General features: G+C 48.7%; 1 protein-coding gene across 7 annotated transcripts in view; it reads left to right on the top strand.

Annotated features, from left to right (window-relative positions):
• Window positions 1-24,137, top strand: part of Fife (regulating synaptic membrane exocytosis protein fife) — a 174,872-nt gene that overhangs the window by 26,375 nt on the left and 124,360 nt on the right. For 6 of the 7 annotated variants that reach the window (XM_025300137.1, XM_025300134.1, XM_011143115.3 and 3 more), the window contains exon 2: window positions 23,629-23,963. In XM_025300137.1, the coding sequence (XP_025155922.1) occupies window positions 23,925-23,963 (39 nt within the window). In that variant the 5' untranslated portion in view covers window positions 23,629-23,924. Of the gene's footprint in view, window positions 1-12,745; window positions 12,759-14,637; window positions 14,642-23,628; window positions 23,964-24,137 lie in introns of those variants that run through there. The other variant, XM_025300136.1, reaches the window with a different exon arrangement.

Below are 24,137 nucleotides of genomic sequence, written 5' to 3'. Positions count from 1 at the left end.
ATGTCGGGTTTTAGGGCAGGCTCACGAGTTATCGGCGATCCGGAGTCTCGATTAGGCGCGACAGGCCGACGAGGGGTATCTTAAGGGGGGAGGAACAGTCGACGCGACGTCGTTTATGGCGAACAATCATATCCAGCCGGAGATCGCCGGGTTTTTCCCTCGCTGAGGAGCCCGTCAAATTCCGGTCACGCGCTCGCGCTCGGATCTCTCGTGAAAATACGCGCGTCAGATTTTTCCATACGCTCGTGGAGTGCGACGAAATGCGTCAAGCGTCGGCCGATCGAACACTCGTAGCGGAACGTTAATGGAAACGAGCGATTTGCAACAACAAATAATGTTGGGGTATTATTTACAAATATCGCTGTTATATTTTATACTCTTTATAAACAACTCGACGATAAACATAGCAATTTGTTCAATATGTCCGAAAGCGGCGGAGAATTTTCGCCGTTTGCGTGTATATCGGGGTAATGGGAAATATAATACCGTAAAAAATAAACACGAGATCGTTTCGTTAAATGTCCGCGCCGGTCGACGCCCATTTCGGGCATATGGAATATTGCTCGCGATACTTAATCTTGATCGTTAATGAACGATCGTATTGTGTAATGCGGCCACTTGCTTTCATTACTCCGCCCGGGACGTCAAATTATTCAACAGACGCGTTTGTTCGCGTCACGCGCTGCCCTGATAATTTCGAGCGACATGCGCGGAGAAAAATGTTTGGCCGAGAGTGAAAGAGCGAAAGAAATGAAATATAAATTGAGATGCAGAGAAATTCCGGCTGACGTAATCAAAATTTCTCTTTAACTCAAGACGGAATTCTGATACTCTCGATCGGAGTTTTTGGATCGCTTATATTTCAGCAGAAAATCGGTTCGTTCAGCCAGACACACACACACGTATTTCCTCCGTGTACGATTTTTATTATACGTAAGAATATCGCCGTTCCTTATTTTATTAATACCACGCGACGACATGTCGCGGCACATGTCGGATAAATAATACGGACGGCCGTCGGAGCCTGCGTCCCGCACACGTCCGCTTAATATATTATCAATTTCCATCGGTCGCGCGCTTGACTGAGCTAACGATTCATTATTATTTACGAGAATCGCGAGACCGGCTAATTTGTTGCCACACCGTTGGCTTGAATAATTAGCGCGCGATCGCGTCGCCGGCGAGTGTGTCTCAGGGACGAGGCGCGCGCGCTCGCTCGCTCGCACTTCCGTGTCGAACTTGCCTCGCCGTGGCATCTTTCATAGTTCGCGCGACGCGGAAGAATTCGTTAATTAATTTACATAGTTCCGCAAAGTATGCTTCAGTTTATCGAGCGGCGGCAAAACAGCCGGCCGGGAGACTAGCTTTAATTACTTGGACGAAATCGAGGGATATAAATTTCGACGAAAAACCAATTTTCTCTCTCCTCTCCCGGGAGAACGCTCGTCACTTTCTCTCTTGATTCAGCGATTAGCGCAACAGGAAGCGAGTCAAATATTACACTTCCATGAATATTGCCGCTATGAATATTGAACTTGTCGAGGCAATTAGAGAACGATCGGCTCTCTATTTTTATTTCACGATCGCTTTAAGCTGCGAAGAACCATTTGACAAGATTGTTCATTTACTATTGCATGTACATGCAATTATCGCGAGCGATGTGCATGCGGGACGAGATCCTCCTGGTGCGGAATAATTTATTCTCTTCCAGGAAGATCTCTCCAGGTCGGCTTTTTTTACTCGACTCGGAGTCGTTCTAGAAAGGCGCGTCGCGCGACGTCGTTCGCCACTCGGCGAGCAATAAATTGATTAAAGAGCTGCTTCGTCCGCGGATGCGGAGTACAGTGCGCAGGTTAATTACGGGATGGGCGTAATTGTGAAATAAGTCGGCCCTCTTTCTCCCGCTAATGAAAGAAACAAGACGATCGCGCGGTCGCGCGAAACTATCGTTCGTTCGCTGTTCCCGTTTCGAACATTCCCCGGCCGAGTACTCTTCCGTGTAACACGGCCGTCCGCCGTTAATTTATTATACTTATCACTTGCCATCTTCACTGTAATGCATCATCACCGCTTCGAGGAGGGAATCGTATGCACGCGGCGGATCGCGACACGCTCATATATCGCGGTCATGCGAGAGACAGTTCTTTAACGACGGCTAACAATAAAGCCGCAACGCGTGCGCTTCTTTTTGCGTGGTCTTTTTCTCACTTCGCTTCGCGCGCGCGCGCGCGAGAGAGAGAGAGAGAGAGAGAGAGAGAGAATTATACATTATTCCACCGTTTCAATGTTACCGCTTCAAAGCGGTACAACATCCTCGAAACGAAACAAAAAGCAGGCTCGCTCGGCCGCTTCCGCGCGAGCAAACATTCTCCCTGCGCGCGCGCGCGCGATTGTAATTTTTCCGTCGCGAGAGCTCGGCGCGACAGTAACGCGAGATATGTTAATTATGCGAGCAAATTAGTCGCGGGGCGGACGCTAATGAAAATTCTTTCGCTCGGTCCGCCCGGCGGATATGCATATGCAACGAAATTACCGCGGCCGCTTCGAAAGCGGACATCGGCGAGTGAAACGGCCGGCCGGCTGATGGCCGCGCGGCTCGTTTTTATCATGTCTATACGGCTCGATTAAGTCGACGGAAGAGTTAATAAAGTACGGACTCGTGGCTGACAGGGTAGTAACGGCTCCGTGACGACCCCGTAAAGGTCTTTTATCTTCCGCGCCGTGTGCCGTCGCAAATCACGCTGAGAGAGAAATCAATTGCGACGGCCGTGTCCTCGGTCCGTCTTACGCGGCTCTGTTCCACGTGAGGCTGTCTGCGCGATTCGTGTTCTTATAGGTACATCATAGCCTCGAAGAAGAATCGATTCGCGCCTCGCGCGCGGGGATGGCCTCGCCGTGTCCTTCCGCGGATTAATTTCATCGCTCTGCACGAGCGCCCTGCAAATCGCCATCGTTATGCAATTCCGACGCTCGTGCGTAGTCATTACGCTCGGCTGCGTCACTTTTTACATTTCTTTTTCATCTTGTTTCTCTTTGAAAAAAGACCTTGGCTGCGCCACGTGGTACCTGTCGATCACGATAATTAGACGATAATGCCACTCGACGTAGCGAGAACCAAGTTCTCACGCTAATCGAGGCAAGTCGCGACGCAGCGTTCTATTTTGACGCGAGTCGTTCTATTTTGTTTCCTTAACGGAAACGGTGTTTTGTTTCGCGGAACTCGCTGAAGTGTTTATGCTTCGTCATTAACGCCACGCTTCGCCGCGGAGCTGTCTGTTTCCCTCGACAGTCACATTCCGCCGCGACGTATTCTAACGTATTCCAACAACACATTCGCCAGCCATGTTTTTTATTTTACATGGCAATGTCTCCCGTTCTCTCTCGCGCGAGAGGCGTCTTTTCCGAATCTGCCATTAATTCTTCGACGAGCGATGTTTCATGCACGGATATAAGATCCGCAGGAAGAATCTCACGTAAAGCGCAGGATACCCGAGATTCAACTTCACATTCAGATTTGTACATGAGGAAAAAACCGGGAAACGGCGAGGGGGCGCGGGGGGAGGCGGGGGGGGGGGGGAAGACGAACGTGAGATGTACAACGATGACATAAGTTAAGGATCAACGACATCTGATTTTTAGCGAAATACCCTTCGAATCTGTCGTCGTGAATATGTAGGCGTGAATATATTCCGCGCAACTTAGCCCGGATTCAAGCGTCAGCTCGAACTCGATGCTCTTGTTCGTTCGTCACCTCCAGCAAGCTGCACCGCAGTCGGGCTCGTACTTTCCGATTCCATCGGCGAGGTGTCATCATATCAGAACGATAGAACAGTGTCTCGCGCGGCCATGAAATACACGAGCAGCAGCTGCGGCTGCCGCTGCAGCTGCACCTGCAGCTGCAAGTTCACAAAGCCCCAATTTCTTTCTCGCGGAGCGTTGAGCGAAGAGAAAGAGGAAGCTGCTCGAAGAAAGGCGAAAGAAAAAGAGAGAGAGAGAGAGAGAGAGAGAGAGCCCGTCATACGCAATAGCCCGTTGCGAAGGAATCGGCCTCCGTCGAAGGACGAGGGAAATGTAAGCTCGCAGGGCTTTCCAGCTGGAAGTCAGGCGAAGGGGTGAGCGCGGCTGGAGGGAAATACACGCGCACGTACACACTCGGCTTCGCTCTGCCGATCAATAGCTACAGGTGGCAGCCATTTCCTAGCCAACGTCGGCACTTGGCCTCCCTCTCTCCCTTCTTCTTTGCCTTCCACCCTCACTCCTTCTCTCTCTCTCTCTCTCTCTCTCTCTCTCTCTCTCTCTCTCTCTATCTCTCTCTTCCTTGCACGCGCTCGCTCCCTCTTCGTTATCCTTGTAAGATCAGCCACGTTACTTCAATGACGACGACGACGACGACGACGACGACGACGCCGGTGGACAGCGCAAAGACACGAGCGAGCGCGAAGCGAGAACGGCTAAGAGCGTGGGGGCGTCGTCCTGCCTGCAAACTAAGGGAGTACGTGCCGCAGGAACGTGCTCGAAATAGGCACATCCTCGCAGGCAGGCAGGACCGTTCTCGAGTATCAAGAGCGGAGGGAGTCGAGGGGATCGAATAACGGATTAAGAGGGGACGAACTCGGCTGCAGGACTCGAAGCAATTTAACTTTTTGCTCGGACTCGCTCGGACGGCGCTCGGTCGCGCGCGACGATTGTGTGTAATAATTCCTGCGGTTTCGGAGGATAAAAATTACAGTCGGGCGGGGATATTTCTCTTTCCCTTTCTTCTCCCCCACCTTGGGCGAATTACGTGACGTCGCGGTGCTAATAGTACAAACCGACCTGGTTCTGCCGCGATAAGTGCGCCCCAGACTCGCCCCTCTCTGTCAATTCTCGCTGTTAATTCAGCGAGAGGAGAAAAATGTCTCGAGTTTAATTTCGCGTATCTCGCTCTTCTTTTCTCCCTTTGTCTTCCCCCTCTCTCTCTCTCTCTCTCTCTCTCTCTCTCTCTCTCTCTCTCTCTCTCTCGTTTCTCAGTCGAGTCACGAGAGAATAAATCTCGATTTGGATCTAGAGCAGGGTGTTCTCATCGCGGGTCAACGGTGAATAAAAGGCGAATCGGTGGGGGGGGAGGGGGGAGATGTATTCAGTTTCCAAAGACACGCGATCTACGCGGCGCTCTAAATTCAGAGCGCTGCTAAGAAGCGGCTTTCTGCAAGAGCGGCGCGCATGAAATTCTCGACTCGCGGTTGACTTACATATTTTGTATCTCATTATCTCCTTGCCGCTCTTCAGCGAAATGGACTTCCAGCGCGGATCTGCTCGGGGGATCCGTGAATGTTTCAAGACCGTTCCGTTCCTTTGTATCTCGCCGTCGGTGAGATACAAAAAGTTCAACGCGCCGCCACTTTAGACTCGCTACGCTCGTTTCTACGTAACAATTGAACGCAATTTTTGCCACGGTCTCTTGCCAATTCTATGTGTGGCCGCGCACTTATCGTCATCTTCCTCCTCTTTCCCTTCCCTTTTTTCTCCTCCTTTCATACACGCGCGCCGTCTTGGCGCGATTGTCTCGCTGGAAATTGCACTAAATCGCGGAAGCGCGGACCTACCCTACGGGATCGAGTTTATCTCGAGCTTGATTGCGACGTGGAACGAGCTTTGATTGGGCCGCCGGCAGTCGGGCAGCTTTTAATCGAGTCGATCGATCGCGCGGCGCGAGCACAAAAGCTCTTTCCCGTGTCTGTAAAAGACGAGAATCGAGTCGCTGAGCCCACCACGAGCGCCGGAGCGAACGAGATTAATAAAGGAGCTAATGAACAATGCTGCGTGCCCGGGTAAGGTGCAAAGCCTCGCAAACTTTACTGAGTCTCGGCTGCGAGCACGCCCGCGCCGATTCGACGACGACGACGACGACGACGACGACGACGACGACGATTGGATGATCGACGAGCGAAAATGGGACTAATCGGTTTTATTGGCAATCTAATTACAACCCCGCGATCCACATTCAATTAAACGATGCTTCGAAATCATCGATGCGCCACGAAGCGCAGATTACGCCAATTCAACACGCAGCCAAGGACACTCGACGGTTCGCGCCGAATTGAGGATAGTCCCGTTTGCTCAAAATTGAGATATTAATTGCGATTAGAGGACTGGCTACTGAGAGAAATCGATTCCGTATCTAATAAGAGCGAACGATCGATCGTTTCGTCGTGATCGCTTGGAACTTTCAATTTCGCGCATGCGGAGTCAGCGGAAAGAAAAAGAAAGAGAGAGAGAAGAAGGGTGCGCGTGAGTGTGAGAGGGGAGAGAAAAAGGATCATTATCCTGATTTCCGAGGGACAAGGTCCATCTGTCTTTTACGATCGCACGCACTTTCTCCTCTTGGGTGTATCCTGGAAAACATCAAATTTCCGGACGACAAGCGAGTGGCCTCTGGAACGTGTCGGCGTGCGAGACGCGCGGAGCGAATTAATTTTCGTCACCGCAGCCGGGAGTACACGAAAGCGTCCTTTCCTTCAGGAAATAAAGGGACGGCTGCAAATACGGAGCCGCGGTATCGATTAAACCGCGTATATTGCAATCCATTTCCCTCGGCTTAATTCGAACGGCCACGAGGCCACTGGAACAAGTCCGTCTCACGTTATACATACATATGTATTAAATGTATGTATATATATGTGTGTGTGTGTGTGTGTGTGTTTGTATGTGTGTAGTGTACGTACGGTCGGCTGAATATCCAGGAATATCCAACGGCATGCAGAGAGCTGATTTTATACCGCGAGCCTCGACCTGAATATTGGCGTTCCGGGCCGATAATAATTAAGGGCTTGTTGGTGCGATCCGACGAGCGATATCGCGAATTAAGCATTACCATATCGTCATACGTCCTACGTCGGTCGTCTGCTGATAATCCGGCGCCGCGTCGCGGTTCGCTCGTTCTCCCGAGATTATATCGCATTAATTTCATCAGGCCTCGTGGGTCATCATCGCCGTCGACGATGATTAACGGGCTCGCTCGATCCAGCTGTTCACGCGAGCGACCAACGCTCTCTCCTGCCGACTACATCCTTTCGATCCCGAGCTCATACGCGCGGTCTCGTTTTCTCGCCACGCGCGATTGCCGACGAGGGCGAAAGCGTGCGGCGCAGTTAACACACACACACACACACACACGCGGCTCCTCTAAATCACCGATCACGGCCCCGCTGAGACACGCAAGAAGCGATCGTTCGCGAGTTCTGCCAATTGCAATATTGATAACATTTTACGAGAAAGTAGGGCGTGTTTGCAACAAATTCCATCGCCGTTCGCCATTCGCTCCGAACGAGTCGTAACGTAATTCTTTCTTCAAGATGCCAATAACCCGGCGAGATAATGTTACTACTACAAGCATGACCTTGAGCGGAGCTTGGGACAAGCAGTACCGCGCGCTTTTGTGCGATTCGCTCGCAGTTATTGGCAAGCCGCCCGTTGCATTTTGGCAATTTTGGCAACCCAGCCGTATCAACATCGTGTGTACCAACTTTATGAAAGTACCTCTCCTCAGATCGAAAGTACAATGTTGTCCCGCGCGATCAAGGCGAAACCTCGCAGCGAGTCCTCGCCGAGAGATTTCCGAAGGAGGCTCCGCGTTTCGCTCCCTCTCGATTTTTCGGCAAACTCAGTAAAATGCGATTCAAGATGTTTGCTTATCGGAGATAAATCTCCGCATTCGGGTCACATCACGGCCAGCTTGTTTACCGCGGATTGAACGGCGGGTCAAAGTGGGACCCCGCTCGTACGCTGTATATTTACACACACACACACACATACAAAGCCGAAGAGAAATGCAAAGTGCGATAAACAGGGAAATATGCGCGCGGCGAGCTTTGGATAAATCACTCTTACGATCCCCCAACTTCGACGAACTCGCATTCGTCGGTATATAAATCTTCTATTATTTTTCTCAATATTTTTCTCAGGGATTAATCGACCGCGCGTCGTATGAGTCATCTGCACGCATTAGTTCTCGCGCGAAGCTCTTGTTTCCTGAAATTCCGCTTTACTTGCCAGCCCACTTTCGGTTATCTTCTCACGCAGAAATGTGCTCAACAGCGAAAACGCGAAGCACCCGCCAAACTTAGATAATATTCTAGAGGCGCAATTTCCGAAACATTGTAATTTTCGATGCAACAAGACAGTCAATTTTCTTTTTTTTTTTCCTTTTTTTTTTCGAAAAACCGTTCGCTCTTAATGTCGAAATTTCTCGACGCCACGATTGCGACTGAGATCAAATGACTACGGAAAACATTACTTTCGAGCTGAAAGATGCAGCGCATCACGGCAACGTTATTTCACGTTTCCTCGTATCTGAAAACGCGCAGTATACTCCCGCAAATATAACGTGTCCTTAAAAGTTACAGCTCTAAACACGCCTCTCTTCCAAAAGTCGTTTATCTGAAAGCGTCTGAGCTCGGCAATTTAGTTTAAGTCTCGTAAAAAGAGCAAAATTCGCCTTTCCCAGTTCGAGGGCTCTTCTCGTTAGTTCTTAATCCCTCGTACGACGCGTTGGATCGTAGGAGCGTAGGAAGCGTCTCGAGGTTGCAACTATTAAAGTAATCATTAATAATTATCCGTCCCTAATCACACGATGCTAATAACTCTAATAACTGACTGCTTCATTAGCGAACTCCGTAATAAATGAGTCTGCTGTAAATGTCTAGCATCAGCATACCTCTCGTTAACCCGTTAATGGTCTTTAAGCTCGGTGTCTTTACGTGATCGTCGTCGAACGAACGAACGGCAACGCGAGTCGCGCCGTCGTAAAATTGATATCGGCGCAACTCGCTTTCCCAAACGCGAGAGTAACGCCTGCAAAACCTTCCGAGCGACTCTCGATGATCATTTTTCAATGGCAATTATATACGATAACTCGATAACAGAGGGTTGCCGAGAGATGAATAATTTCCGTACACCTGGATCTCGTGTCCCTTTGGCGGCGCGGGCGGTCGTGCAATTTCTGGGACGTGTTTTCTCTCTGCCGCGTTATTCCCAGTCAAAAGCAAACTCGTTAGATGTTTCGCCGTTCCGCGCGCTGGCTCTCGCGCTTTACCGTTGATTGAAATAGAAGGAAATTTCAGCGCGTTTCAACCTATTCGTTACAGTCGCTCTGACGCAAACAAAGATCGACGAGCCGCCATCAATCAGCAGTTTTAACGTCTGTTTTACGCAGCGCCGCGGCAGCAAAACCACGACGAATTTATCGAATTAATCTCGTGCGGGAAATACAACGCACTCGTCGTCGCGTTGCATACGGTTAATTAATTAAATGACTTCTAGTTACAAAACGCGATCCATTTAATTACAATAATACGTTCAACAGAAAAAGGAAGCGCTTCAACGCGGCCGTTGCGTCGCTCGGCTCTTTATTTTTTCATCCTGTCCCACTCCCTCCTTCCCTCCCTCCCTCCTTCTCTCTCTCTCTCTCTCTCTCTCTCTCTCTTTCTCTCTCTCTCTCTCTCTGACGCATTCTCTTTACTCACCTCTGATATCTGGCGTGGAATTCGCTATCTCTTGCAATTAATTTCATATTCACACGCCATGATCATGCGTCATTGCGCGTAATTGCGCCGTGTACTTTCGCATAGACTAGCACGTATTTTCGCCGGTTGCAGGGGAGAAAAGTTTCGAGCTAATCCGCCCACGAGCAGAAAACGAAAAGGAAACGTGGATAATTTCCGCGAAGTGGTGGCCCATAACGAGATCTCGCCCGAGCAAAAGTCCTGTTTTTCTCGGAGAGTCGGTTGAAAAAAAATTTACGCCATTCTCACGAAGTCGCGAGAATTATACGAGCGAGCGCGGAAGGAAATACGCGTTTTCGGGATTTCCCGCCGGTGGAACCCTCGAAATTCTTAATACATTATAACGCCCACTCTCGCGCTTTGGGAAATTTTATTTTCTCGGGGACGACGGAGAGAGAGAGAGAGAGAGAGAGAGAGAGAGAGAAAGAGAGAGAGAGAGAGAGAGAGAGAGAGAGACGTTACCTCGGAGATAAGGTTTTCTCACTTACGGAAAAAAAGAAAAGTCCGAAACGACTTTCCAATCGTCTCTCCAACTCCGTGACACGTATCCGCGTCTCGGACTTCGCCCGTTGAATAAAAAATGAGCTACAACGTGGAATGATGCGCGTTGGTCTCGGGGAAGCCGCGGGCGTGCCCGCGTCGGGAGAGAAATTGGATTAATTCTATATATACGAACGGGAGAATGGCGGGCGCTTTCGTCGTCGTCGTCGTCGTCGTCGTGATCGTGCTTGCGCGCCGTCTTACACGCGCCTTGGGCTTAATTCTTTCGTACTTTGCTGTTAATTGCAACATGTTCTTCTTCGAGGTAAGAAGAGATCTCATGAGCGGTGATCCGGGACTCAGGGGTTCAAGTCAGTGTCATGCGCGACATCGACGGTAGAATCCACAGCCGGATATCGTCGACATGACGCACTCGCCAACTCGCTTGGTTGCGCTATGTAATAAAGCGGATGCGCGCACACGCGCGACGCGGATGAGATCTGATACGGGATAATGGGTTCGAATTCGCTCCTCTCTCTCTCTCTCTCTCTCTCTCTCTCTCTCTCTCTGGCCCCCTCCTTCTCTCCCTCTCTTTAGCGGAGACGCGCGCACGTAATAAACGCGGATCGATGCGCGCTCGACGCGTGTGTACGCCAGTCGTTCGCGGAATTATAATATTGCATGTTACGATGCAACGACGTGAGTGTGTGCACGTCGAAGGTGTGACGCGCTTCCCATCCCGTCGCGCGCATTGAGGATCTCTCTCTCTCTCTCTCACTCTCTCTCTCTCTCTCTCTCTCTCTCTCTCTCTCTCTCTCTCTCTCTCTCTCTCTCTCTCTCTCTCTCTCTCTCTCTGCCTCTCCTTGCCTGCTCGGCCCCTTTTTCCGCATGCGAGAGAAATTTCTGCTCGACCGAAATGGAAGTGCCGCGACTCGCGAGAAATATTACTTTTATGATTTTTATCGGCGGCCGGATATTGCGATATCCCGTAAGGGCGAAGTAAATGGAATTTGAGATTAGGATTTCCGCGCGAAGCATATGCGCTCGCTCGCCAGCGTGCGGTGTTGTATACATCGTATCGATAGAGCGATGCATTATGCCGCACGCGCGATAAAGCGCCCGGCTTCGAATAAAATAAAGGCGCAGCGTCGCCGCGAGGCGGTTATTAATCTCGCGGTCTGAAACGTGCCTCGTTGATTCTTAATTTATTATTGCGCTCCGACGCTTGCTTTTAACGAGCTGTATTTTTTCGCCTTGCGGCACCTCGATCGATAAGGTTCAAGTGAATACTCGTCGCGAAGCGTAATCAGAGTTTCTCCTTGTCGCTGGGAATAACGGGAGAGAGACTTGTCCTTTTTTCTTTTTTAATTGGAAGAAGCGTTCTGGATGATAACAGTATCATCGACAGAAGGGGAAGGATCCATTCGTAATTTTTCGAGCGCAATCACAACGTGCTGTTGAGATCGCGGGAGTGTCAGACTGAAAGTAATCTGCTCGCAGTCGACGTGGCAGAAGAGCGAAATTTATTTGATTCAACGACTCGCGACGAAAGTGACAGCCTTTGTCGCGAAGGGAAACCCACTTCGCCCCGCGAGAAGAAATTGGGTAACGAATCGTCGACGAAGACGGTTGGATTGATTAGATTCATTCGTTATAGTCGCTCTTTCGCGCGTGCGAGAGAGAGAGAGAGCAAATTTTACACCACCGGGACAGTTCATCTTTTCCCTCTCCGAGCTGGTAAGAACGCGGAATGGCGCCGAAGATCGCACCGCGGAGCTCTATTCCGAGTTAATACGGCCTGGAGGATGGATCGATCGTTGCTGACTCGACGTACTATTTACGAAATTTTCGAATGGCGAGCACGTACGGCGGGAAATGAGGTCGTACGTGAAAATAACGAGTGCGACAGCGTGGCGGAGAATACCGCGCTGAGCAACTTTCTCCACCGTCAGCGCGCGAACAACGCCGAGAGAGACACATGCTGTCTTATCTTTAATAGAATTATACTGGAATGGGAATTTTCGCGTGCGTCAAAGATACAAAAGTTACTTACTCGTCGCTATCTGAGAGAGTCAGAGAGAGAGAGAGAGAGAGAGAGAGAGAGAGAGAGAGAGAGAGAGAGAGAGAGAGAGAGAGAGAGAGTTCTCTCTACCCATTCAGAGGCATTTTCGAAAATTTTCCCGGTTTGAAAGTGAGAGAAAGACACATGTTTACACGAATTTTATCTTTTTCAAAGGGTTAAAGTATCTTATTACATTTAACGATATCAGCATATTCGCTCGACTTTATTTTCTATATTGGATTTCTTCGCGCAACGCGATATGTCGCGATATACGCTTCCAACCTTCCCGACTCGTGTAATTACTAAACAAAAGCCGAAGTTGCAACGAGCTTAACGGAGGGATATTCTACCGAGCGATTTAATTAGTAATCGAGACGGTCCGTGCGCGACAGAAGAGTTCGATAATATTGGCGTAGTCGTATTGGCAGCGTGCGCATGTTCGTCGCGCTGGGATATCCCCGCGATGCGGGGGCATTGAAAACTAACATCCGGTGTTTGGTTCCCTTTCGAGAAGTCGGGCGAGAGATATCGGCGAGATAAAGTTTCGCCGGAAGCTAGCGCACGTGCTTAAATTCACCGGAGGACGGACGACGTAGAACCGCCGAGGGGAAAAGCATCCTATCTGATCGGCCGCAACAAGTAGAAATGGCCGGCGCGCAATCAGCCGGCAAGTAGTAACAGTACGAACTCGCGCGGCGCCGCACCGAGGATCCACTTTCGGCGTTGGGAGCAACGCGAGATCGTCCGTAATGGAGTTATCCAGGGCGTTTGTCGACTCGGTGCGACAAATTAACGACCATTAAAACTGATGAGCGTTCATCGCTAACGATCATTGTAATCGGAGAGACGAATGCGCTAGTGATTTTCCGTTCGCGTAACGTGAAATCTGCCGAACCGCCGCGAACTACGTGATTTGCTCAATGGCGCTGTAACTTTAGGATTTAAATTCGCTTGGATTTAGGAGCCTCGAATATCTTCGTATTTTCGTCCAAAAGTACGCGATCATTTCACTTCACGCTCAGCCTTCGACGCCAGCAAGTTGGACGGATTTTCATCGGCACTGAAAACTACTGTCGAAACTTTAATTTTCGTAGGCAATAAATAAAGCAAAACATACCGCGACGTTTTCACGCGAGCGAAGGAATTTTGCGAGCGGGAAATACACACCATTTTTCGTTCGCTTACTTTCGGGATCGCGTGTCGTATCGCGTATCGCATCTGTTTCGAGAAAGACATCGATATATACGTATACATATTGCGTCGCGTGTGCGAGCGGTCGACGAGAAAATCGCGGACCACGCGCGGCGCGAGCGAAACGCAAATGTAATAACGCGAAACGACGATGTTCGCCGACTAGTCGGCGGTATTAAAGTATGTAAGCTCAACAAGTAGCCGCTGGGACAAACATCATTTCACGGAGCGGAGCGAAGGATAGGCCGTTTTGTAACCGCGGCCGTTATAATCCCTGCGTACAAATGAGGCCCGGATACGCGTATCATCGATCTTCCTGGCGCAACGATTTATCACCATCTGAGGGACTATCGCTACAAGGAGGTATCGCAAATGGCTGACAAAGATGTTGTTTCGTCTGTTGATGAGGGAGGGAAAGCGAGTATCGCGTGAAATCCGGCCGGGAAAATCTCTCTTTCTCTCTCTCTCTCTCTCTCTCTCTCTGCTCTCTCTCTCTGCTCTCATTTATCCCGTGACGAAACGTGTTTTCGCCAAGTGCGGTCCAACGACGGCCTGAAAGCTCACGAATACGAATTTCGCGTTGCGCGATATGTAATTAACTTTATTAAATTATAACGGGGCTTCGACGGAAAAGAGAGAAAAGGCAGGAGGGAGAGAGAGAGCGCGCGCTCTTGGATGGAGAAGTGCATGCTATTCGTTCTAATTTAAATGAAACGAAAGACGTGTGTGTGTGTGTGTGTGTGTGTGTGTGTGTGTGTGTGTGTGAGCGTTAGTAATTACTAACTTTTAAAGTAACTTTTAAAGCAACACGTGAAAATAAGAGAATCTATAATTAGTCAGCGTATTAACCGGATAATGTTAAAGGTTGTTTTATAAAAATTTATAAGCAGGTCGCGCGGATGGCACTTTCCGCGTTGCACAAATTGTGTACAAATTTTTTTCTCCCGGCCACGCACAAAGAGCGAGGAAGGGAGGGGTGATTTTCATTTTTTTTTCTCACCGCGTTACATTTCCCGGCCATTTCACTTTTTGCGCTGGTCGATGTATCCCGTCAAAGTTTTTAGTTCAAAGTAATTTAACAAACAACGGTCGCTAGAATTATTCCGTTTGTGCGCTTTTGTGGGTCAATACGCGCTTCTCTGTCGACCGTATAAATAGCTGGGCGTTTGTATCGCGTAATTGATTACATACGCGCTCCAATTTAACGCGCTCGATTTTCTCTTGAGTTAACGTTTTCGTTTAGCTTGCGGCCGGGCTGCACCGCCGTAACAACAACGTTCGGAAACGCAACGACAAAACCCGACGGCGACGCTGCATCGCGGTGCTCCCGGCACCTGTGAGCACCGCGATCACTATTTACAGACAGGTGCCTTTTTTGCAGCGAATTTCTGTCCAGACGAAACGGCGCGTGTGCGCCGGGTGAAACAGCTTCCTTGCGTCGCGCTACATCAATACCGAGCCGTGACGGCGTGCGCGCGTTTTACAGGTTGCGTGAAAAGTTCGCGGAGCAAAACTGAAATAAAGAATACCAAATTCTACAAATGATTTTATTCTTCAATATAGTCTCCATTAACTTCAATACACTTGGCCCAATGGCTCTCCAATAATTTTATTCCATCGCGGAAGTATGTTTCTGGAAGGTCTGCGAAATACGCCTCTACGGCTGCTATAGCGCTCCTTCATTCGACAAAAAATGCTTTCCACGGAGGAATTGTTTCAGGTTTCGGAACAGACAGAAGTCGCTGGGTGCCAAATCTGGCGAATACCGTGGATGATCAAGCAATTTGTACTTCAATTCATTGAATTTAGACATTGACAAAACACTTGTGTGAGCAGGTGCGTTGTCTTGGTGAAAAATGATTTGTTTGTGCTGCAAACCAGGTCTTTCCTCACGAATTTTTGCGTCCAATTGATCCAAAAGGTTACAATAATATTCAGAGTTTATTGTTTTACCTTTTTCCAGGTAGTCAATTAACAAAATCCCTTTAGCATCCTAAAAAACTGATGTCAAAACCTTTTTTGCCGATCTTTCATGCTTTGTTTGCTTTGCAGCTGAACATCCAGCTTCAGTTCACTGTAAACGTTCATGTTTCAATTTAGGATAATGGTGATAGATCCAAGTCTCATCCATAGTTATAAAACGACGCACAAAATCGGTTTTATTCTTCTTGAAATGATCCAAATGACGCTGAGAAATTTGCTTTCGAGCGAGTTTTTGTTGAATTGTTAACGTATGCGGCACCACTTTTCCAAACACCTTTTTCATTTGTAATTCATTATGCAAAATATGCCATATCCGTTCATCTGAAATGCCTATGGTATGAACAATTTCACGCGTGGTCACACTTGGATCTTCAGAAACAATAACATGTATTTGCTCAATGATTTCTGGTGTTGATGCGCTTTTTGGACGTCCACTGCGTGGATCAGCTTCAATGCTTGTACGACCACGTTGAAACTCAAGTGCCCATTTACGAATCATTGTTTTTGAAGGAGCAAACTCCCCTAACACATTTACCATCTCGGAATGAATTTCCATGGCCTTTAAACCCTTTTTACCAAAGAACTCAATCACTGTACGCTGTTTCAAATTTTCCATTGCAAACAAATATACTGACACGTCAACTTCAATTGGCTTGTAAACACAGAAAGAATTGACAGATGGAAATGAAACCTAACCTAGGATCATGTGAAGAGTGATTCTATTGTTTCTACAAATTAGTTCGGTCCGTTTTCAAAAGATGGCTCCGGCTGTTATGAATGGTTCATAGTGGCTGCCGATTTTAGCGATTTCAGAGAGGTTAGACATCTGCCAATAATATTCAGTTTATATCGCTTTGAGTTTCATATGAAAACCTTGCTTTTTACAGTGTTGAAAATGTCGAATTTTGTGTTAACCAAGCAGCATTTGCGGGAGGTTTTAATTTTCTGCTTTAATTGGAAGAAAAGTGCAGCTGGAAGCCCATCGAATGCTTGTTGAAGTTTATGGTGACGCTGCTCCAACTGATAAATCATGTAGGGAATGGTTTCGACGTTTCAAGGATGGAGATTTCAGCGTCGAAGACAAGTCTCGCTCTGGACAGCCAAAAAAATTCGATGACAAAGAATTAGAGGCATTACTCGAAAAAGATCAGAGTCAAGCGCAAGAGGAGCTTGCAGAATCATTGGGAGTGACTCAACAAGCCGTTTCCGTACGATTGAGAGACATGGGAATTATTCAAAAACAAGGAAATTGGGTGCCTTATGAATTGAAACCGAGAGAAAGAGAGAGTTGAAAGGCGTTCTTCATGATAACACTCAGCCTCATGTCGCTAAAGTCGTAAAAAAATATTTGGAAACGCTCAAATGGAATGTTTCACCGCACCCGCCATATTCTCCGGACATTGCTCCTTCTGATTACTCGTTGTTCCGAAGGATGCAACACGATTTGGCAGGTCACCGGTTCACTTCTTTCGCAGATATCGAAAATTGGCTCCAAATTTGGATCGCCTCAAAAGACGAGTCATTTTTTCGAGATGGAATTCGAAAATTGCCCGAGAAATGGGAGAAAGTAGTAGCCAGCGATGGAAAATACTTTAATTGATCTGTTCATTCATTTTGTTTTGAAATAAATACATCTTTTAACACAAAAAAACGGACCGAACTAATTTGTACTCCTAATATATAACCGATTACAATATATAATTCTACCGTTTACTTATAGATGCCGCTCCGCGAACTTTTCACGCAACCTGTATATGCAACAGAGCGCGAGCCCCCGCCTCGCTCGCGCGTGCGCGCGCGCGCGAAATTTGTAATTAATTTAAATTAAACAAAAGAACGGGGGCTTTGTACGGGCGCGATGTTTTAATAGAGGCGCGGTGCGATATCGCGATCGTAATTATTACAATCCGCTGAAGCCATAGATTAATAATAATTAAATTCGTCCGCCATTTATTTTCGGTTACCTCTCATAAATCAAGGAAGGCGATTTTGTAACAAATTACCACGGCGCTTTGAGCGACGGATTTCATTAACGGGCCGTAACACGTCGATTGTGCCGGTGCGATCGCTCGAAGGGTTAAAAGGGCGCGCGCGCGCTCGTGTACGTCGGACGCGGCAGGATTATTATCCGAGTTGTTGCGAAAACCCCGGATGCACGGCGCTTTTTGAGGCAGCTGGCGGATAATTCGAGCGAGTTTTCGCTCAGCGGGGAATTTCGCCCGCATATAAAAGAAATCGCCGGGAAGCGCGGATCCACGAAGCAGCTACCGCGTTGCGTTGCGTTTTAACCGCATGTCTCGTTTATGAGATATATCACTCTCTCTCTCTCTCTCTCTCTCTCTTTCTCCCTGCCCTCCCCCCCTCTCTGTCTCTTTCCCGACTCGTCCGTTTCGAATCGATCGTGCGCGCGATACGTTATTTTGGATCGCGTGTATTTTAAAACGAAAATGGGTCAATCGCTTGTTTATAGCGTACACATACCTACACGTTACGGCAAGTTACGCCGATATAACGTGGTAGTTGCCGAACGGTTAACAAGTGAGAGATCGCCGAGTGATCGATCGAGCATACAGCGAACGTTACGCGCGCGAGATTAGTTCGGGGAAGATGAAGCCCTCGCGCACCTCGCTCCGAACTGCAGCCGAGCTCGGAAAGTGGGACACGACTGTGCGCTGTGCGTCGCGGAACAGCCTGAAATATTATCGCACACACACACACACACACACACACACAGCTCGCTGGTTTGATTTCCGGCGATCGCGTCGGCAGATCGAGGCGCTCTCGAGGACACCGGAAAACGGCGACGGAAGCCGCGATATTGTTCCCCGTGACAAGCCCGACCGCTATCTCCAGAGATTGACAGCTTTCTCGCGCCGCATTATCGTGGCGGATCTTTGTGGCCGCGTCGGCCGCGAAGCGCGGAGCCCGTCGCTGCAGGGAAACTCTCCCCTCGCAACCTGTCGCCGCCGTCTTCGTCCCTCCGTCCGCCGTCGCGCGCACCCTTTGTCCTTTTTCTCTCGTCGACGTTACACGCAACCGCGACTCTCCCTCGTTTCCCCGTCGTCGAGCTTCTATAAGCGTCACGCTGCCCATTGTTGCGCGGCCGCGGCCGCAGACGCGGCCGCAGACGCGCGACTGGAGTTCGTCCTTGTCCCGACTATTGTCGGCCAAGTGGACGAGCGGCCGGTTTCTCTCCGTTGCCACTTCGCCAGCCAGGATAATTTTGCTTCGCTGCTTCCTGCGTCATACGAGCGCTCCCTCGAGCGAGGTTATTCGTTGCCGCAGGGGTGGCGGGGGTGGCTTGTTTGCGATCCACTCTCTAAGGCGATCGCCCATCGGCCGATATTGCGCGAGCTACGGCTACGACGGTCGCGTCGGGACGTCGCTTTTGCCGTTTCATTCACGAAGGATTTCGAGCCGACGCGACGCGACGCGACGCGACGCGACGCGGCTCCCCCTGCCACTGTCGACTCTCAATGCCAATTGTTCGCGATTGTGAGAGATTGGGTTTCGAATCGGAAACGGTTTCCCGAGGAATTATCCTCGGCGCTTATTTTTAAGTATCAGGAGTCAGGGGGATTTTTATATACACCGCTGCTTCTAATTTCGTCCATCGAGGCATCCGGGGGAAGCTTCTTGTAACCCGCCTGATTTGGAGAGCGAAAATATCACTCTGAAATATCGGACACGTGTCGCAGGGAGAGGAGAGATACGAATCTCTCCTCTCCCTGCGGCGATTTCGATGGGCTTCGAACATGTAGAACGTCTAAATATAAGGAGCACATATTTCACGTGTGCCTCTCCACGCGCGCGCTTGACGGTTGGAACAATCTGTCGAGGGACACCTGGTAAAATTAATTGCGAGCGAATGTCGCAAAGAACATCGCGATCAACACGAAGGTGGCCGTTTCATACAAAAGTTCTCCGTGTCGTATTTACCCTTGTGGAAAATTTGGCAAAATTACCTCTGGCAAAATTCAAGCGCAGATTTATCGAGCACGTTAAACGATGCACGTCAAACTTCCTCCTCCGTCCAAGTCGCTCCTCACACTGTCCGCACACTCTCCGAGATATTCGCTCACGGAAGTATGTTCTCCGTTGCCGGTTCACCTCGCGCACACACGCGAGGGCGAAACTGCGCGACAAACGTCGTTACGCGAAAATCCTAACCGCGCGCGAAGCCCCGGCAAACAACAAATTTCGGTAACAACGACGTTAGAACGGGCGGCGGTGATGGCGGCGATGGTGTAACAGCCACGTCGCTCTAATCCCGCCGAGTGCAACGGTTAACGAAGCCATTTACATCGTAATTACTATGATTCACGCGACCATGAGACCCGGCTGCAGCCCCGAAATTCGTCTCGCTGTGCGGCAGCTTAATTGCCTGATCCGCGACGAACGCGACGAAAGCGCGCGGCTCCAAAAGCTGCGAAAGCAAGGACAAGCTCGGCGCGACGAGCAGTCGACTCGCGGTGATGAAAGCGCCCGATGAAAGTGCCCGATGAAAGCCGGCGAGCAGCATGCGGGACGCTCGCGATATATATCGCGGGATTCGCTAATTAAAAGGCTCGTGACGTGACACGACGCTGCCGAATCGGCTCTCGCCGGTCGAGCCGATCGCTCGCTCGTCGTCCTCGTCGTCGCTGATCATTTCCACTTGGGGAAATTTCTTCTTTCAATCGCGCCGGCGTCGTGTCGTTGGTCTCCGACGATCGACGAACTCGACCACGTACGAATTTATCGCTTTCGGTAGGCGTGGCGCGCGGCGCGGCGCAGACTGACGCGTTTCGGAATTCGCAATTGTGTAATTGCAGTATAGTCATGGTCAACTGCGCCCTGGGGAATCAAAGGCTCCTCTCCCGCTGCCTCTGCTTCTGCCTCTCTATCCATCTCCTGTTTCGTCGCGTATGACGGTCGTCTCTTCCGATGGAGGCTGCAGCTAACGAGCGTCGAGCGCGAGCGCGCATATATTGTGACGGCGCCGCACGTCGGTCAAGTTGATTAAATTCAAGTAACCCTGTCTTTTGTGCGCCTTTTTGCGACTTCCGGCAGAAGAGCCCGGGAATTTTTCGAATGGCCGCAAGTCGCTATTTCATTCTCGCATATTTTAAATTACATCCGCGCGAGATTCGGCCGGCAAAACCAGCCAGTCCCAAGAGAGAGAGAGAGAGAGAGAGAGAGAGAAAGGGGGGAGGAGACTTTGTATTTCTCATGATATTTTTGTGTTAATTACGGAATGTACACGAACAAGAAAGAGGGAGAGAGAGAGAGAGAAAAAGAGAGAGGGAGAGAGAGAGAGAGAGAGAGAGAGAGAGAGAGAGAGAGAGAGAGAGAGAAAGAGAGAGAGAGAGAGCGGAGTCGTCGACATAGCGGAGCCAAGCGGAGCGCGCATGGACGCCGAGCGAAATGAATGTAAAGGCTGAATTGTAACTTGAATACGCGCGGCGGTATGCCACATGTTTTATTCATGCGGCTGCATTATTATTAGTTTTGGACGACGTGACATTTTCAAGTTTGAATTTGTAATTACGGTTTCGTTTGCGGGCTCTACACTCGGGAGAATCAGAGGTCTCTCGCGGCGCGGCGCGACGCTTACCGAGCGCTTGAAAATACTCCACATTGGAATATATAAACGACAAGCTCTGCGGCACTTTTTGCCGCCGTCCGTTAGTATGCGTGCGTGCGTGGATGCGTGGGAGCGCGACAATGCGCGCGCGTTTCATCAGTTTCCCCGAGCGAAATTTCATGGCGCGTGAACGACGATCTCGCGCGAGTCCGCATCGTGTTCGACGTGGAAAACAACGGCGGAATAAATCAATTGCGCGTGTTGTTCGAGAAGACAGACGAAAAATGGACGATCTTGTTTTCACGATTTCTCTCTTCGCCGTTTCATGTTCGGAGACTTAATAACTTCTAATTTAACGACCGACTCCGACATAGCGGTTTCTGAGTCGAAATTCGCCGAGTCCTACCATGATCCTGCCGGTGCCGCCGATCTCGAAAGATAAATGGAGACAAAACACACGAGCTGTCGTTCCATCTTGTTAGCTACCCGACCAGAAATTTTGATCAGATTCACCTAACATTGATAAGGACCTAATAGGGTGAAAGGTAATCCTAAGTAAGACAGTCCTTATAATGTCCTAACGACAAATGAGTAAGGAATATAAGGTTTATAAGGTTATAATGATTGGGTCCACAGGACCTTAGTGTACCAACCTAGTGTATGATATAATGTGGTTCAGTTCGTCAGGCTAATCAGATCCTTGTCGGGATCTTATTCATTGTACCTAATGATGATTTGCATTATCAAGTTTTAACAAAACAAATTTTGGATGTCATTTGCAAATATAAAGATGTTTGCATTGTTGAAAAAACACTTCAGATCACTTGAATATTTGTAACATGCACCGATAGAAAAATATAGTTGAATTAACTATAATGTCACTATATTTTATAGTTCATTTTGGCGTCAACCATATTTTTATAGTTGGTGGAACCTGCAAAATATAGTAGAATAAACACAAATATATAGTCAATGATTGTCTTAAATAATTGTTTAGTTACTTTTACCTACATATATGGTAATATCTCATTCACAAATATAGTGAGATTTAATATTCATATAGTTACATCTGTCATCATTTAGCAAATATTCTGGTAATATTGATTATATAAAAGAGTTACTTTACCTATCATTTTATATTTGTATCCATACAATAATTTTAGTTTAACTTACTATAGTTCTTAGTAAAAATATTATATGGTTGGTTATACTATGCCTATATCGTTTAATTATTACCGATATTATGGTAATATTTACTATAAATATGATATTTCGGACTATAATTTAGTTACTGTATCATTATAGTTCCAAATATCATATACTTTTCTCTCAGTGTGCTATAGAAACTATCCTTTTTTTAGTAGCTAATAAATAGTTGTAAAATTAACGTGACATGCAACTTTTCTCTTTAACACTACTTTATGTCTTGTCACCTTGTGATACTTTACGATCTTATGATATTCATTTTACGTTTCTTTTCCGAAACATTTTACAAGTATGCTCAAGCGATGGTAAAATATTATGTCATGCAAATATCTTTTTATTTGGAAATGACATGAAAGAATTCTCAGCGTGTCACTTCGTATTTCTAATATCATCATCCAATATAGTCGTGGCGAGTAATCAGGAGCCATTATTTGAGAACAAAAAAAACGTAATAAGGATTTCATAAGGTAACTCAATAAGAACCTGACTATAAATCCTTACTAAGGTCCTGATATCCACGCTGCGTCACATGACTTACTAGGACCCGATAGTATTACTTACCTTATTGGGACCTGATGTCCAAATGAGGTTAAGCTGATCAGGACTGCTGGGATAAATTTCTGGTCGGGTACAAACGCTTACTTATCGTCGTTCCGCTCACGCTGACGCAGTGTTACACCTCGAGATTCTCCGACTTTGATCCGTGAAATTCGGCAGAATTTGCGCGATTACCATAGAACGAAAGTTTCGTCTCGGGTCGCTTCGTCGTCGGAGAAGCGGGATTAATCGTCACCTGCACGCCGTGAACGCGCTCGTCCGCGGCGACCGACGACACGTCTCGCAACGAAACAAAGTCAGATATTAATATGCGCGGGCTAATATTTACTAGCGTCTAAACTTTCTAACGAGATTACGTTTGGCCAAACATTCCTCTCAAAGCGGCCGACTAATGTGCGAGCGCTGTTTGCGAACTGCAAAGTGATGTATGGAGCGGCAACTCGGAACAGCTCGACGCCGCTCTTCAAGTAGAAATCCATCTTTCGCCGCAAAAATAAATCGGCGCGACCGACGGGACAAGCTTCGGCGATCTTGGCGATCGCCGTTTGATCGCTCGTTATCGGGAACCGACAACAATTCGGGCTGGAACCCGAATTTGTCGGATCATTGCAGACGCGGCCTTGATGAAACATCTCGGAGTGACAAGCGAGGAAATGCGAATGAGTCCGAGTTCTGGCCGGCAACTGTTCCCCACGTGGCGAAAAGTCAGAGAGCCCGCGAGGAATCGCGCGCCAACTTCGCAGTTTATCATGATTATAATCATGATAAATCTATTCGGTGCTTTATTATCAAATTAAGCGCGCGTCTCGCTCCGCGCGTCGGAACTCCGCGGTTTCCGGCGAGCTAAAAACCGGCACCGTTACGAGCCGGAAAACTTCCGCTCGAGAACGAACGGCCGAAAAAGGCCGGCCGGACTTTTCGTCCGCTGTGATTATCTCTCGATCTCCCGATCTGCGGCTCGGCCGGCTTTTGCTTCGCGCGCTCGACGAAGGTGCGCGGCTAATGAGGCGCGTGATGAAACGTTTCGTTTGGCTTTTCAGAGTCACGCGGCGAGGCGACGGCGAGAGCCTGCGGCTTTGGGGCTGAAGGACGACGGTCGCAGGAGATGCTCTCGCGGCAGGAGGCCGAGCCACATGGCTCCAGCTCTCGCCAATCAAGACATTGCGGCCTTGAAGACGTCACGGAATCCTTGTGAGCCGAGGTGCTTGTGAGTCAGCGGGTACGGCTGGCATACGGGGGTCTTTATGCCGGCAGGAAGCAGGAAGTGACGAGAGGCGTGACAGAAGCCTAGAGATCCTCCGTAGTGAATAGACAGGCTCGAGACACAACCGTCAGGATGTTGCGCAACAACATGATAACGTCCTTCGTGAAGAAGGTGAGAGAAGTTATCTCGCGCGCATCGCTCTTTCTTTTTTCCTTATTTTGCGGTTACCTTTCGAGCAATTCGTTATAAACGTAGTAGCCAAGTAGTGTACGTTGCATTTTCCTTTTATCCCAAAGTTTTGCACACTCGGGATCTCGCTGGTCATGCTTGATAAGGATAAGCGAG

This window comes from Harpegnathos saltator, unplaced genomic scaffold, assembly GCF_003227715.2.
Source record: "Harpegnathos saltator strain DR-91 unplaced genomic scaffold, Hsal_v8.6 scaffold33, whole genome shotgun sequence".
Classification (NCBI taxonomy): domain Eukaryota; kingdom Metazoa; phylum Arthropoda; class Insecta; order Hymenoptera; family Formicidae; genus Harpegnathos; species Harpegnathos saltator.
Note: the sequence above shows the minus strand (reverse complement) of the source record. Positions and strands in the feature narration are given on the sequence as shown.